Genomic DNA, 17,486 nt, shown 5'->3' on the forward strand with positions numbered 1-17,486 from the left:
ATGGGAGATCCACTGGAGAAGCGATAGGCTGCCCACTCCAGTATTCTTGGGCTTCCCTTGTGGCTCAGCTAGTAAAGAATCTGCCTGCAATGTGGGGGACCTGGGTTTGTTCTCTGGGTTGGGAAGATCCCCTGGAGAAGGGAAGGGCTACCCACTCCAGTATTCTGGCCTGGAGAATTCCATGGATTGTATAGTCCATGGGGTCACAAAGAATCAGACACAACTGAGCAACTTTCATTTTGGGCTTCCCTTGTGGCTCAGCTGGTAAAGAATCCACCTGCAAAGTGGGAGACCTGGGTTTGACCCCTAGCTTGGGAAAATCCCCTGGAGAAGGGAAAGGCTACCCACTCCAATATTCTGACCTAGAGAATTCCACTGACTGTATAGTCCATGGGGTTGCAAAGAGTCAGACATGACTGAGAGACTTTCACTTTCACTTTTCAGTATAATCCAAATCACTCTATACACTGCATGAAATGGGTTAACCATCAAACATTCAGTTGTAGCCTGGTGGATTCCACCATCATTCCTTACTACCCTATAGCAAACTGTCCATTACAATGTCATAATTTTTAAAGTGATAGACATGTAAAAATCCATTTAAAACAATGGATTTTTCCAGAGTTTGGATATTAGTTATCTTCTACTATACGCACAAATGTTTAAATGGCCTTTCTGAACACAGTAGTTAATGCTAGTTAGGAATTTGCTGTTGTTCAGTCATTAAGTCGTGTCCAACTCTGCAGCCCCATGAACTGCATCACTCAGGCTTCCCTGTCCTTCACTATCTCCCTGAGTGTTCTCATACCCATGTCCACTGAGTTGGTGATACCATCCAACCATCTCATCCACTGTTGCCCCCTTCTCCTCTTGCCCTCAATCTTTCCCAGCATCAGGGTCTCTTCCAGTGAGTTGGCACTTCACATCAGGTGGCCAAATTATTGGAGCTTCAGCTTCAGCATCAGTCCTTCCAATGAATATTAAGGACTGATTTCCTTTAGGATTGACTGGTTTGATCTCCTTGCGGTCCAAGGGACTCTGAAGAGTCTTCTCTAGCACCACAGTTCAAAAGCATCAGTTCTTTGCCACTCTGTTAGGAATATTGCAAGGAATTCATGAAAATAAATGAATTTTGAATAGGCTTATTTGGAGAGTAGGAGAAGAGCATACTTTTCCAGTAAGACATGCTGGCTAATACTTGACCATCAAGAGGACAATCTGGGGAGGAGAAAGGGTAGTTGAAGATGTTCAGGCTAGGGGTGAAGAAGTCCAAGATAGATTTAGAGATTTAAGTCAGTCTTGCTGTACAAAGAATTCTAATTTTTAGACTCAAATTGTATTTCACTTTGCGTATGGAATTCTAAAATTATCAAGCATGCCATAAAGATTCTGGAAAACTAGAAATTAACAAGAGCCAACGATTTAACAGACGATTTTGAATACTATTGTGTATTGCTATGCAAGGGTTAAACAATGATGCATCAGACATAGTCCCTGCTTTCAAGGAGCTCAGAGTTTAGGTGGGAGGAGGTGGGAAGCGAGAGCCCTCTGTAGAACCTTTCACATAGGCTTTTCCTGAGAAGTAGGCTTCTGCTAAGCTGGAGGAAACTAACTTTCATCAGCCATAGACTACCAATATGATGAATCTGTAAGGGACTGGTGAGCCTGGGTTTTAGACTTTTACTCTATAGAAGAAAGTTATTTATGCTTAACCTTCTGAAAAGGGAAACATTTGGCAAATGACAGATTAAAACTATTTCTGATACCAAAGCCTCAAAAAGAATGTAAAAAAAAAAGGATTATTAAATGATGGTCAATAACCAGTTAGAAAAAAGTCAGCACTGATTCACCTTAATTTCATTCACTTTTCTGATAGAGTTATAAAAATTCATGGGTCAAGTAAATTCAGTTTATTTAATAAAGTCTCTCAAAATATCCTTGGGGATATAAAGAGAAATTGAAGATATCTGAAAGTACTTGGATTGAAGCCAGTTAGAAAATACCCATGAGTGGAGTAGAAAGCAAAGGTGTCTTCATGGAATGCTATTGTTCTGCCCTAGTCCGTTCTTTCAAAATTGTTTGGGTGAAGAGATATAAGATAGTTTCATTTGTAGATAGCACAAAATTGCGAAACAGTAAAAATCCAGAATTACCTCAACAGATAGTCATGCTGGGATAAAAACTAATCAAATGCAGTCATCAAACAAACAAGTATGTGTGTTTCCCAAAGAAATTCCGTAGCACGGGTAAAAGGCTGGAGCAAATATGGTTTATCACTTTGTGTGCTATTTATTGGCAAGACTAGATTTAGATTGTTCAGATTCCAGTGTTCTCTGCTGTGGTTAGGCTATGTTTGAAAGAATATACTCAATTCAGAGTGTCAGAGAACCATATTTTAAAAAGAGTTTTGATAAACAGTCATATAAGGCACAGTGGAAGAAAATGGAGCTACTAGTCTTAGAGAGTGTGTCAGTTTAATTGAGTGATTTAGGTGGGATTGTTATAATCAGATATGTGCTTTTAAAGCATTACTCTGACTGCAGGGTGGGGAACAGCTGGAGGAGACAAGAATAAATTTGGGAGTGGGGCACTAGTAAGGAACGAATGTAGTAACCCAGGTGAGAGGTAATAGTTATTTGGAGAAGGAAAGAAGAGGATGGAGGTAAATGCTACAGAATGGATTAGACACAGCATGAGGGAAAGTGATGAGGTTGTTTGGGGTAACATTAAGTTCAAGATGCTGGTAAGGCATTTTAATGACAATTATCAGTCCAGCTCTTGGACATTCTAATCTGGGGTACAGAGAAACTGTGGTTGGAAATGAGGACACCAGAGGCATCTGAACAGTAAACATCAATAGTGAGACATCTTTATGACCTTTTACAGTTCATGGACCACTTCAACACTTCAATCGGTAATTAGTATAACTCTCTGCAGCAAAGCGAGTTTTATTATGGCATTTCAAAGGCATGAAAACCAAAATTACTTTATGTAAATTTGTTTAAGATTTCAACACTAGTAAGCGATGGAACCTGGGCTTAAAGAAACCAGGTCATCCAATTCCGAGTTCTAAGATTTGGGTGTGTGACAGTACCAATCCAGTGAACGATAGTACCAGTGCAGTCAGAGTCCTTTGGATGGCAATGAGATCAAACCAGTCAATACTAAAGGAAATCAACCCTGAATGTTCACTGGAAGGACTGATGCTGAAACTGAAGCTCCAGTACTTTGGCCAGCTTATGTGAAGAGCCAAATTGTTGTTGAAAAAGACCTGATGCTGGAAAGATTGAAGGCAGGAGGAGAAGGGGACGATAGAGGACGAGATGGCTGGATGGTATCACCAGCTCAATGGACGTGAGTCTGAGCAAGCTCTGGGTGATGCTGAAGGACAGGGAAGCCTGGCGTGCTGCAGTCCTTGGGGTTGCAAACAGTCAAACATGACTGAGCAACTGAACAATAACAACCAATCCAATGAGAATCAGAGCTATGGAAGAGTTCCCCAAGAGGAAGAAACATGGTGACCACAGATAGCTTCAGACATGGCTGTTTTTATGGACTGGAGAGAAAAGAGCCCAGTAAAAGACAAGGAGACTGAGCAAGCAGTTAGATGGTGAGAGAGAGAGAGAGCACCAGGATGGTCTTTGGCTCTAGAAACCTGGGAACAGAAGGAGGGTGAAGAGCTTCCACAAAGCAGAAATGGTTAGGTTTTACGCTCAGTGCTGAAAGCAGATCACTTTCTATCCTGCACATTTAGCTTTTTTCCCTTGTCCACTCTCATTCCACACATTTTGTCAGTAGCTCCTGAACTGTATTAAAAACGCCTTGAGGGCAAGGTCCTTCTTTCCCTTCTTATCTCTGCACTGCCTAACATGGGGCTGTATACACAGACTGATATAAAATGTGAAAGCTCTCTGCATGCAGATGATTAATCATCAGTAGAATTTTTCCAAAGGCACTGTCTCTAGTGCCAAAAGCACATTTGTTTAAAATGTGCGCTTAAATTTGAATGAATCTGCCTAAATGGTGCCATCTGTTCTTAGGCAGTTTCAGAAAGGTTTTAGTACAGTTTTACCTTTAAAAGGACAAATGCAAGGGCATGCCGATGAGACATAAAGACGTCCTTAAGTAAACACAGAGCAGCCACTGGCACATTCAATCACACTTAAGCAGCTACACATTAAGAATGTTTTCTGAGGTTTAAGAAAACTTTAGCTAAGAGGACACCAACTACTACTTCATGCAGAAAATATTTATGAGAAGTTACAAAATTGTAGGCATGGACTCCTACACATATTACTGCAGTTTAATTACAGAGTACAGAAATACAATTTAATTTGCTGTACCCTTTGAAATGGGTTGACTCTTCCACTCTTTGCTAATGGCCCACATTTTACAGTGATTTCAGTGCATCAATTAACAAGCTGAAGACAGCTGTTGGGGATAGTCTCCATGTTAGTCATTTCTATCGATTGTCATTTGACTTTTGTTACAGTGCTGTAGGATTTATTGTTGTGTGAATATAACAGTGAAATGAAACCCATGTTTAAGTTCTGCAAATAACTTAACAGTCACTTCCAAAACACCTCAACTTAGGTTCTAAATTTGAGTTTGCGGTTTTACATGCACGGTTATTTGCTGATCCACTTTAGCATGCAAAATCACACACTGGCTAGGTTTGGGTATAGTTATTGTGGCAACGAGTAATGGGTCAAATTTTCAGCCTATTTAATTCACTAGCTACATCATCATCACCAAAACTATGCCAGTATCTGAACATCTGTATATTTTGCTGTGTGTGTGCCAAGTCGCTTCAGTCACATCTGACTCTTTGTGACTCCATGGACTGTAGCCCACCAGGCTCCTCTGTCCATGGAATTCTCCAGTCAAGAATACTGGAGTGAGTTGCCATGACCTTCTCCAGAGGACCTTCCTGACCCAGGGATCAAACCCACATCTCCTATGTCTCTGAATTGGCAGGAGTGTTCTTTACCATTAGCACCACCTGGGAAGCCTCTGTAGGCAGATTCTTGACCAGCTGAACTACCAGGGAAGCCCATGTATTTTGCTAGTTGGTATAAATCTACAATGGTGTCTATCAAGAATTTACATTTACAGAAAGAATAGCATCCACATATGTTACCCTATCTGAATACACGTGTATCCATATAGAAATTCTTTTGTTAAATCCCATTTTGCAGAGGTGGAGATCTGAATGGCTTTATGCATATGAACATTCCTTTGGAATATTTTTAGATACTTTTTATTTTAGATATTTTTAGATGTCTGATATCTATTTACTTCTGATAACTTTTAAATAAAAGAAATAGGATATTTCAGATAATGGTGAAGTCTTCTCTCACAAAGGCAACCACTATCATTAATTTGCTATATCCTCTCAGTCCATTTTCTAAACTTTTAATGACCTAGGTTATGGCACCATGAGCTAAGGTTTTTAAATAATATTGCCTTCTTAATTCTCTAAGTTTTATCATAGTATTTTTATCATTAACCTTCCATTTCCCCTCAACATTCTGTTTTAGAAATCAATGTCAACCTACACAAAAGTTGTTGCATTTTACTGTTCTGTAGTTTGAATTAGTTTAGTTTATTCATCTTTCTACCGCAAGATGTCCATTTAGGTTGCACATCTTGCAACAACTTCTTGCTGCCCTAAGCAGTACTGCAGTGTCCTTTGACTTCTGTCTCCATCTCCCTCTGCCTCTGTCTCTTTCCCCTGTAATGTACCTGGCCCAGGTTTCCCTTTTGGAAATACTCCTAGTGAAGTGAAATGAAGTGTTAACTGCTCAGCGATGTCCAACTCTTTGCCACCCACAGACTGTAGCAGACCGGGCTCTTCTGTCCAGGGTATTCTCCAAGCCAGAATACAGGATTGGGTTGCCATTCATTTCCTTCTCTAGGGGTTCTTCTTGACCCAGGGATCGAACCTGGGTCTCCGGCATTGCAGGCAGATTCTTTACCATCTGAGCCTGACCAGTAGTCAGTCTATCATTGCTGGCTTGCAGGTCATAGGGAATTCTCTCAAAAAAAAAAAAAAAAAAAGATTTTTAATTTGCAATCTCACCAGCAGTATATAATATTTCAACTTCCTTATATCTTTACAAATATTTGTTTTGTTAGACTTTGTTTCTTACATTTTTTCTGGTCTGATAGAGGTGAATGAAATAGTTAATTATTGGATTTCAATTACTTGTCTTGAGTATTTGTAATTCTGAGCATTTTTTCAAAGGCATGTTGACCGTATTCAGGTTTCCTCTTTATAGGATACGTATTAATATCCTTTGCTCATTGTTTTCTGAGTTGTTTGTCTTTCTCTTATGGTTGTGTGGGGGTTCTGTATTTCAAATGTTAATCTTTTGTCAGCCACATATACTGCTAATATCACCTCCCAGTCTTTTAAACTTTATGGTAGATATCACGGCTTCCCAAGTGGCTCAGTGGTAAAGAATCCGCCTGCCAGTGGAGGGGACATCGGTTCAATCCCTGGGTTGGAAAGATCCCTGGAAAAGGAAATGGCAACCCCCTCCAGGATTCTTGCCTGGGAAATCCCATGGACAGAGGAGCCTGGTGAGCTGCAGTCCATGGGGTCGCAAATGGTCAGACACAACTGAGTTACCTAACAGCAGCAGTAGCAGATATCATCACAGAAGTTCTTTAATTTTAGATTATTTGATCAAGTATTTCAAATCCATTCATTTTTGTGTTTTATGTTTTTTCATAGGTTATCTGTTACTACCTTGGGTTGATTACAATATGCTGCTATATTTTATTAAGGTTAAAGTTGTGTTATTTCATTCAAAAAAGCAACAACCAGACTTGTGTACATCTCCTGATAAAAAGATGCACCACCACTGGTAGTCTTGCTAAAGGGATGGGACGTAGGTCTGTCTGGTCAAGCCCTCGATCCAGCTGCTGATACCCAAGAAATAGAGCTGACAGGACAAGTTGAACTCTCCCATGAGAATGTACGCAGTCAGCAAAGTGCAGACCGAGAAACTTTGGTCAAATGGCTCAAGTTCTTCAGCAGATACGTTGTAAAGAAAACAAAGGGGTGGAAAAGGAACCTGTGGATGGAATGAGAATCAGACACTTCTCAGGCTAAAAACCTAGGGACAAAACTAAAACTATAGTATCTAAGGATACATATTTAAGTGATAAAACCCAATGAAATCTAAGAAAGGGATTACTACAGAGTAGGGAAGAAAATGTTTATTTTGGGGAGAGGATTAGGATGGGTCTTCTGAGGTGCCTGGCAGAATTGTTGTTTGACCTAGGAGGTAGTTAACGGGATGTGTGCCTTATATAAATCATTTCGCTAAACTAAAGGAAAAAAAAAGAAGTTGTGTTATTTTGCACATAAATCTTTGTACATTCTGGCATTTATTTATGTGTATAGTGTCACTGAGAGTCAGGCACAACTGAGCGACTTCACTTTCACTTTTCACTTTCATACATTGGAGAAGGAAATGGCAACCCACTCCAGTGTTCTTGCCTGGCGAATCCCAGGGACAGGGGAGCCTGGTGGGCTGCCATCTATGGGGTCACACAGAGTCGGACACGACTGAAGTGACTTAGCAGCAGCATAGTGTGAGAAAGCAATCTAAATTTACATTTTCAAGATGGATAGCCCATTATTCCAACACCATTTGTTAATAAGTCCATCCTTCCTCCTCTGTGCTATAATGTCACCCAGGAACTTAGGCAGAGTTCTTAAATGAGCATAGCATGTTTCACTGACCTAGTTATCTGCTCCTGCAGCAGTACCACTCTGTTTTAATTACTCTAGTGTTATGATTATCCCTGGATAGATAGCAAGACAAGATCTTTTTCCTTATTATTCTTTCACAGAATTGGTGTTGATTATTTTCAATATTTGCTCTCCCATCTCATTTTTAGAATTAATTTGTTTTGCGCTGTAAGCAAAACCAACAGCATTTGTATTTCAATTGCATTGAATATATTGCTTAATAGAAAGAGATTACTACAGAGATTAATTTTGGATTTTCTCATCCATGAAATGGTATATTAATATCTGGCACCTCAATTTTTCAGGTTTCCATTTTGTATTCTTTAATATTATTTTATCATTTTCCTTATAAATTGCATATCTTTTATAAGATTAATCTCTTATTATCTCATCATCTTTGTTGCTATTATAAATAATATATTTCCTGATTAATTGTTGCTGGATTATTAGAACTTTCTGATTTCTCATATGTATCTTTCATCCAACAACCGTGCTCATCTTTTTAGTCGTTAACAGTTTATTTGTAGATGTTTGTATTTGTAGATGTAGATGTTCTTGCATTCTCTATGTAAACCACAGTATTCCCTGTGTATAAGACACTTTAATTTCTTCTTTTCTATTACTATGCCTCATATTTTTTTCTTGTTATTATTTGACTGGGAGCCCCAGTTCAGTGTTGGGTAGTAGCAGTGATGTTAGGTATCCTTGCCTGTGGATTGTGTTTACAATTGTGTAATGAACTCTCTCAATGCACCCATTCCCACCTCTTTTCTTATGAAATTCACATTGAACATTTTCAGTATGGCTAGCCAAAGTTAAGGTATGGACTGTGGTCATGTAATGGGGTAAACTTATTGTATTGTTTAAGAAGACCCAAGCTTTGTCTCACTCAAACTCCCACTTTCTGAATGAACCCACCCATATCTGTTATCAGTCATCCAGGAGGTAACACACTGAAAGCAATTCATATTAAGGATCTCCTCTGCAAGCATCTTTACTCCATTTGAAAGAATTCACTTCACTGAAAATGTCTTATCACTGGAAATATAAATTTAAATCTGTTGATAGTCTTCCAAAATTCTCATAGTTCACATGTGTTCTACAACTTATTTATTATAGACTCCTATGAACCAAGCTTCAACCCGTTCTCACTGCATTTTCACCATTCACCTGTCAAGCAAGGAACCAGGATCTGCAACCGTGAGACATGCCAAGCTGCATTTGGTGGACCTGGCTGGTTCAGAGCGGGTTGCCAAGACTGGAGTCGGAGGCCAGCTTCTGACAGAAGCCAAGTATATCAACTTGTCGCTGCATTACTTAGAGCAGGTGAACAGTTGGGGTCGGGCAACCTGTACCTACCATTTCAATAACTTTTATTTATTTTTAATTGGAGGATCATTGCTTTACAATATTGTATTGGTTTCTGCCACCACCATGAGTCAGCCTTAGGTAAATATATCTCCCCTCCCTCTTGAACCTCCTCCTTTTGACCATGTACATAGCATCAGGCATTCTACTGGCATTTTTGCCCTGTTTTGTGTCTCAAAACAAAACATATATGATGTAAAATTATGTTGTGGCTATATATATGTATATAATGTAACATTTACCACTTTACTAATTTTTAAGTGTACAATTCAGTGACATCAAGTGCATTCAAAATGTTGTACAATCATCACCACCATCCATTTCCAGAAGTCTCATAATCCCAAACAGAAACTCTGTACCCGTTAAACAGTAACTCCCATCTCTTTATACTCCCAGCCCCCATCATGTCTATTCTACTTTCTGCTGCTATGAATTTGCCTATTCTATATATTCCTGTAAGTAGAATTATACAACGTTTGACCTTTTGTGTCTGATTTCTTTCACTTGGCATAATTGCAAGACCCATCCATGTTTTTGCATGTATTGGACTGCCCTTCCTTTTTCAAAGTGCTTATTTACTTATTTGGCTGCACTGAGTCTTAGTTGTGGCATGTGGGATCTTCACTGTGTCACGTGGGCTCTTTCGTTGAAGTGCGTGGACTCTTTAGTTGTGGCCCAGAGGCTCAGTAGTTGCAGCACAGGCTCCAGAGCACTCTGGCTTCAGCAGTTGAGGCACCCAGGCTTAGTTGCTCCATGGTATGTGGGATTTAATTCCCCAACCAGGGATTGATCTGTGTCCTCTACATTGAAAGTGTGAAGTGTAGATATTGCTGTTGTTCAGTCTCTAAGTCGTGTCTGACTCTGCAACCCCATAGACTGCAGCATGCCAGGCTTCCCTGTCCTTCAGTATCTCCCAGAGTTTGCTCAAACTCATGTTCATTGAGTCAGTGATGCTATCCAATCATCTTATCCTCTGTCACCCTCTTCCTGCCCTCAATCTTCCCCAGCATCAGGGTCTTTTCTAATAAGTCAGCTCTTCCCATCAGGTAGCCAAGGTTCTGGAACTTTATCTTCAGCATCAGCCCTTCCAAAGAATATTGACGGTCGATTTCCTTTAGGATTGACTGCTTTGATCTCCTTGCAGTCCAAGGGACTCTCAAGAGTCTTCTCCACCACCACAGTTCGAAAGCATCACTTCTTTGACACTCAGCCTTCTTTATGGTCCAACTCTCACATCCATACATGACTACTGGATAAATGATAGCTTTGACTATACAAACTTTTGTTGGCAAAGTGATGTCTCTGCTTTTTAATATGCTGTCTAGGTTTGTCATAGCTTTCCTTCCAAGAAGCAAGAGTCTTTTAGTTTCATGGCTGTAGTCACCGTGGGACCGTTTCATGGCAAATAGATGTCATGGTCTTAGTTTTTTGAACTAAGTTGAGTTTTAAGCCAGCTTTTTTACTCTCCTCTTTCATGCTTATCAAGAGACTCTTTACTTCCTCTTCACTTTCTGCCATTAGAGTGGTATCATTTGCATATCTGAGGTTGTTGATATTTCTCCCAGGAATCTTGATTCCAGCTTGTGATTCATCTAGCCCGGCATTTCCCATAATGTACTCTGCATATAAATTAAATAAGCAGGATGACAGAGCATCATTTCCACTTTTCCTCAGCCACTTCATTCTTTCTGGAGGTATTTTTCTGCTCTTCCCCAGTAGCATATGGACCTAGGGCTCATCTTCTGGTGCCATATCTTTTTGCCTTTTCATACTGTTCAGGAGATTTTTGAGGCAAGAATACTGGAGTGAGTTGCCATTCCTTCCTGTGGACCACGTTTTATCAGAACTCTCCACTGTGACTTGTCTGTCTTGGGTGGCCCTGCATGGCATGGCTCATAGCTTCATTGAGTTGCACAAGCCCCTTCATCACAACAAGGCCATGATCCATGAAGGGGGAATGTAGATATAAGTATTTCATGTTTTGTTGACGAACTTGACTTCTTTCATCCTTTCGGCTCTTGTGAATAATGCTGCTATCAACATTGGGGTAGCTATTATAATTCTGTATAAACCGTTTCATTTAAACCTCAGAACAGTTGTGCACTGGACGTATTAGTTATTACCCCCGTCTTACAGTTTTGATAACTCATGTCCTCCCTAGGCCTTCCAAAGATCATGTAGCTAGTGGTGAGATAAGGATTTGAACCTCGAATTGCTTGACTCCAAAGCCCATGCTTTTTTTTACTTTTCTTATTGTTTTTATTGTAAAATTAGTAGTGGGTATGAATATAAGAAATACCTTCCATGGCCTATTTGTTTCGGGCTGGTAGATTAGCTGTGAGGCCATACTGTGGAAACGACTAGTATCTTTTGCACCTGTGGTGACTTCATCCGGTGGTAATTCTGACCTTGCAATGGTTCTGTTTATCTAGCTTCCCTCCTTGTCCCCACTCCAGATTTACTACAGTCTGTCCCAGTGCGTGCTCAATTTTTAATTTCTGAGTTTTATTCCAAGGGCAAAGAAAGCTCATCAGAATTTTGCTAAATAAATCTTCCAGAAAAAAAAAATTCTCTCTGAAAGGAGCGAATTGAATTAAATTTCTTAAGTTCCTTTCAGCTCTGTGAGTATAAACACTGTGAGTTGAATGCTAAAGATGGCAACTAATTCCAAGAATAAAAAAAGAGAAACATGATCAAAAGCTAGAGTGGAGAAATACAGAGAACATTGGCAAGGCACAATGATTTGTTGATGAATGTTGGAGACTGAAAGATTTGAGAAAAAAATACTTTTTTTAAAGCTGCCTAATGAACCCTTTGGAGAATGATGTTGTCCTGATGTTAAATGCTTTCTAATGGCCAAGCTGGCTGAGAAAGCGGTTTGAGGGAAACCTAAGGGAACTCTCTGCGAACAAGGCGCACACAATGAGGCTCTGACTAAATGAATCCCAGTAATGCAGCGCCCAGAGATTAAGGCCTGCGTGTTGTTCAGATAGTGTTTCTGACAACAGTCAGCATTCCTGGACTCCTTCTTGCTCATATATTACATTCTAATTTTACTTAACAGATCTTTTTACTCTACAGGATGTTTATATAACACTGATAGGAAAACATAATGAACTATATTCAAAGTGCTTTTTTTCAAAATATACCTACTTGTTTCAGATGTTAGCATCGTCCTTTAACTCCCATTAGATCTGTCCATTCGTGTGAAATTATATTTATATTTGCTAGTTGAACCAAAATATTCACCAATTATAATCACTCAAGAAAAACATTCTGCTCCTAATCCTTTCTTTTCTCTTCATTCATTCTATACAACCTTTGCAAGCTGTTACTGTTATTAAAATTCTTCCTCTCCCTACCTTTCTTCACTTTAAAATTCTTGTACCATCAGCCAAATAGTCATGGTGGCATTAGATTTTCTGTGTAGCTAGTTTATTTAACAAATATTTATACAGAGCAATAATATGCCGAGGACTGCACTAGGTCCTGGAGCACAGCGCTGAACAAAATTGGAAAATGTCCTTGCCCTGAAGGCCTCACAGTCCACCGGAGGGGGACACACTTTGAATAAGTAATCTAAATAAGGATGCTTATATAATATAAGAATAAACTTTCAGGCTATAATCCTGATGGGAGCCTGAAGAGCAAGTCCAAGGGGTGAGAAGAGCTTGTCCTGGGGGACTGGACTTAGACCGAGAGGGGAGAGTTAATGAAAGTTCTCTTGGGGCTGATGCAAAGCAGAGATCTGAGGAAGGAGTCAGAGCGAGTCCAGCCAGGAGGCGGGGTCAGGGCATGTCGGACAGTGAGAACCAGGAGCCTGTCGGCCCTTAGCTCCCACGGGGGGATTGACTCACCCAGGGTCCCGGTGACATTCACATGTCGTTGACTTTTGGCTCCCCAGATGTAACTTATCCGTTTCAAAGACACCGGCTGCATGGCTGCAGCCGTTAGCTCTTTACACTGATGTACAAGTGTCTTCATGGAGGTCATGGCATAAAATAACGGAGAGAGGGAGAGAAGGAACAGATCAGCAAGCGAGGAAAGAAGAGCATAAATATGGAAAAATGCAGAGTATGCACATGGGTATGTGGGGTTGAGTAAACCTAGAAGCTGCTGCCGTAGAGAACGTAAGAGGACAGTAGACAAATACTGGAATTTTACACAGACAGACAAGCGAGAGGCTGCCAAAGAATACCTGGGAATGAGAATGATAAAAAGAATGAGCAGATACTGTTGATGAAATAGCAGAACTGAAGGACTTTTATAAAGAAATTTTCCTTATGCAGGACTTAATTATGAGGCTATGAGACTGGAAGTATAACACAGTTTAGTTTAATCAGCTTCATCCATCTAAAAGATGTTCAGAAAATGGTGACTGAGTGTCCACTGGATGCTACAAGTTATGTTAGGCAATGGGGATCGACTTATGATTGAGAAATAGTCTGTGCTACCGTGTCATTCAGTGAAAGAGCCAAGCATGCAACAAGTGCTTACAGTGCAGTAAGAGAAAAGCTATCACAGAAACTCATGTAGAGGTTGGTGACTAATGACATCTTTTTCTGTCTCAGTTTCAATGTATAAGATGGAGATAGACTAGGAAAAGACAGTTTGGTAACCAACCATTCTTACATGAATTAACCCACACTTGGCAGAGAAATTCCATGTGATGGTAACTGCTCCCTGGACATTACTGCAAGACCTTACACCTGCTTGCAGGGCACAGCCGTTCGGAGTTGAATGTACCTTATTATGCTCAGAAGTAAGTAAATTTCTGAGTGCCTGAGTACTGTTGGTTTTGGAGTTTTCCTTGTGTATGTAGTACTTTTTCCAAAAAGTCTCCTCGAAAACATTTTAAACCACAATAACAGGGTGCATCTTGGCCCTAGAAATTGAGCCCTTGGAGAAAAAGGAAGGAGCCGTGCATACTTGTTCCAACCAGAAGCCTCACCGAGCACTCCTCGGGTGACCCTGGGTCTCTGTCAGGCCAAACATCGAGTGAGAAACCACTGGGAACAGAGAGTGTTTGCTCTGCACTTCCACAGAAATCAGAATCTGGGTCACCCCTGCCAGTTAGCCAACATGAGTGGGACTTTTTCAGTGTCGCTTTCCGCTTGGCTTCCGCTGAATCTGCTGCATTCAGGAGAGAAAGCTGATGGTGCCGTGCTAGTTGCAACTCTGTCAGTTTTCTTGGGGGATAATCTTCCATGGACATCTGAGCTCTTTATTTTTTTAAAGGTCTCATTTTTTAAATAAGATTTGCCTTAATGTGGACCATTTTACAGTATTTATTGAATTTGTTACATAACTGTTTCTTTTTTATGTTCTCTAAGTACTTAGAAAACTGTTAGATATTTAATTGATGATTCATAAACAGTAATGCTACCCTCTCTGCATATCTGTCAGACCAGCACCTGTTTGGTCTTCTATTTGGTATTTGGGCCATCCTTGCCTGTTTCAGATATTTGTCCCCTGGTTCTTAGGATCCAGAGCTCTACTTAGCACCCCATGCTACCACCTTGCCTGTCAGACTGTAGTCCACCATATTCCTTACTTTCCTTCCAATTACACTGAAACTTAGTTTCCCCACATCTACTACTAATGACCCTCACAGTGCCTTCCTGCTGCTAAGTCGCTTCAGTCGTGTCCGAATCTGTGTGACCCCATAGACGGCAGCCCACCAGGTTCCCCCGTCCCTGGGATTCTCCAGGCAAGAACACTGGAGTGGGTTGCCGTTTCCTTCTCCAATGCATGAAAGTGAAAAGTGAAAGTGAAGTTGCTCACTCGTGTCCGAGTCTCCGTGACCCCATGGACTGAAGCCTACCAGGCTCCTCCGCCCATGGGATTTTCCAGGCAAGAGTACTGGAGTGGGCTGCCATTGCCTTCTCCGTAGCCACTTATTCATTCATTCATATTCATTTAACAGAAGAGTATTGAGATTATGTTATATTACTCAGATTTCTTAGTTGCAAACTGGGAAATTCACTCTAGCTAATTTAAGTGGCAGAGAGTTTATTAAACATAAAGAATCTTGAGAAAAATTAGAAAACTGGGCTGGGGTATGACCCAGCTAGGAGCAGAGCAACTGAGAGAGACTTCTAAGCAGACCCCTGAATGGCTCGGTTAAACACTGCTGTTATCCCCACTGCACACGTAGGACATTAGGTCCTAGGTTTCAGAACCTTCTCTGTAGCTGCCTTGAAAGAACCAGATGCCACTGCCACACTGATCTCCTGCCAGATGGTCTTCCTACTTATGGCCTCCAATCTCATCTGTTGTTGTTGTCCTGTCACTAAGTCATGTCTGACTCTTTGTGACCCCATGGACTGTAGCACACCAGGCTCCTCTGTCCTCCAGTATCTCCCAGGGTTAGCTCTTATTCATGTCCATTGAGTCAGTGATGCCATCCAACCATCTCATCCTCTGCCACCCCCTTTTCCTTTTGCCTTCAATCTTTCCCAGCATCCCAGGGTCTTTTGCAATGAATCAGCTCTTTTGCATCAAGTGGCCAAAGTATTGGAACTGGAGCTTTACTAACAGTCCTTCCAATAAATATTTGGGCTTGATTTCCTTTAGGATTGACTGGTTTGATCTCCTTGCATTTCAAGGGACTCTCCAGAGTCTTCTCCAGTACCACAGTCCGAAAGCATCAATTCTTCAGCACCCAGACTTCTTTGTGGTCCAACACATCTGTAGATGACTACTAGGAAAACCATAGCTTTGACTATAAGGATTTTGTCAGCAAAATGATGTCTCTGCTTTTTAATATGCTATCTGGGTCGGTCATAAGTTTCCTTCCAAGGAGTAAGCGTCTTTTATTTCATGGCTGCAATCACCATCTGCAGGGATTTTGGAGCCCAAAAAGATAAAGTCTGACACTGTTTCCACTGTTTCCCCATCTATTTCCCATGAAGTGATGGGACCGGATGCCATGATCTTCGTTTTCTGAATGTTGAGCTTTAAGCCAACTTTTTCACTCTCCTCTTTCACTTTCATCAAGAGGCTTTTTACTTCCTCTTCACTTTCTGCCATAAGGGTGGTATCATCTGCATATCTGAGGTTATTGATATTTCTCCCAGCAATCTTGATTCCAGCTTGTGCTTCTTCCAGCCCAGCGTTTCTCATGATGTACTCTGCATAGAAGTTAAATAAGCAGGGTGACAGTATACAGCCTTGACATACTCCTTTTCCTATTTGGAACCAGTCTGTTGTTCCATATCCAGTTCTAACTGTTGCTTCCTGACCTTCATATAGGTTTCTCAAGAGGCTGGTCAGGTGGTCTGGTATTCCCATCTCTTTCAGAATTTTCCACAGTTTGTTGTGATCCACACAGTCAAAGGCTTTGGCATAGTCAGTAAAGCAGAAATAGATGATTTATGGAACTCTCTTGCTTTTTTGATGATCCAGCAGATGTTGGCAATTTGATCTCTGGTTCCTCTGCCTTTTCTAAAACCATCTGAAACAGCAGGAAATTCACAGTTCACATACTGCTGAAGCCTGGCATGGAGAATTTTGGGCATTACTTTACTAGAGTGTGAGATTAGTGTAATTGTGCAGTAGTTTGAGCATTCTATGGCATTGCCTTTCTTTGGGACTGGAATGAAAACTGACCTTTTCTAGTCCTGTGGCCACTGCTGAGTTTTCCAAATTTGCTGGCATATTGAGTGCAGCACTTTGACAGCATCATCTTTCAGGATTTGAAATAGCTCAACTGGAATTCCGTCACCTCCACTAGCTTTGTTCATAGTGATGTTTTCTAAGGCCCACTTGACTTCACATTCCAGGATGTCTGGCTCTAGGTGAGTGATTGTACCATCGTGATTATCTTGGTCGTAAGATCTTTTTTGTACAGTTCTTCTGTGTATTCTTGCCACCTCTTCTTAATATCTTCTGCTTCTTTTAGGTCCATACCATTTCTGTCCTTTATCAAGCCCATCTTTGCATGAAATGTTCCCTTGGTATCTCATTTTCTTGAAGAGATCTCTAGTCTTTCCCATTCTGTTGTTTTCCTCTATTTCTTTGCATTGATCGCTGAAGAAGGCTTTCTTATCTCTCCTTGCTGTTCTTTGGAACTCTGCATTCAGATGCTTATATCTTTCCTTTTCTCCTTTGCTTTTCACTTCTCTTCTTTTCACAGCTATTTGTAAGGCCTCCTCAGACAGCCATTTTGCTTTTCTGCCTTTCTTTTCCATGGGGATGGTCTTGATCCCTGTCTCCTGTACAATGTCACAAACCTCACTCCATAGTTCATCAGGCACTCTATCTATCAGATCTAGTGCCTTAAATCTATTTCTCACTTCCACTGTATAATCATAAGGGATTTGATTTAGGTCATACCTGAATGGTCTAGTGG

At 40.7% G+C, this 17,486-nt stretch overlaps 1 protein-coding gene across 3 annotated transcripts in view; it reads left to right on the forward strand.

Moving 5' to 3' along the window:
• Positions 1–17,486, forward strand: part of KIF6 (kinesin family member 6) — a 430,349-nt gene that overhangs the window by 155,342 nt on the left and 257,521 nt on the right. For all 3 annotated transcript variants that reach the window (XM_040249763.1, XM_040249761.1, XM_040249762.1), the window contains exon 7: positions 8,885–9,091. In XM_040249763.1, coding sequence (XP_040105697.1) covers positions 8,885–9,091 — 207 coding nt within the window. The remainder of the gene's footprint in view (positions 1–8,884; positions 9,092–17,486) is intronic.

This window comes from Oryx dammah, unplaced genomic scaffold (genome assembly GCF_014754425.2).
Source record: "Oryx dammah isolate SB20612 unplaced genomic scaffold, SCBI_Odam_1.1 HiC_scaffold_11, whole genome shotgun sequence".
Taxonomy (NCBI): Eukaryota; Metazoa; Chordata; class Mammalia; order Artiodactyla; family Bovidae; genus Oryx; species Oryx dammah.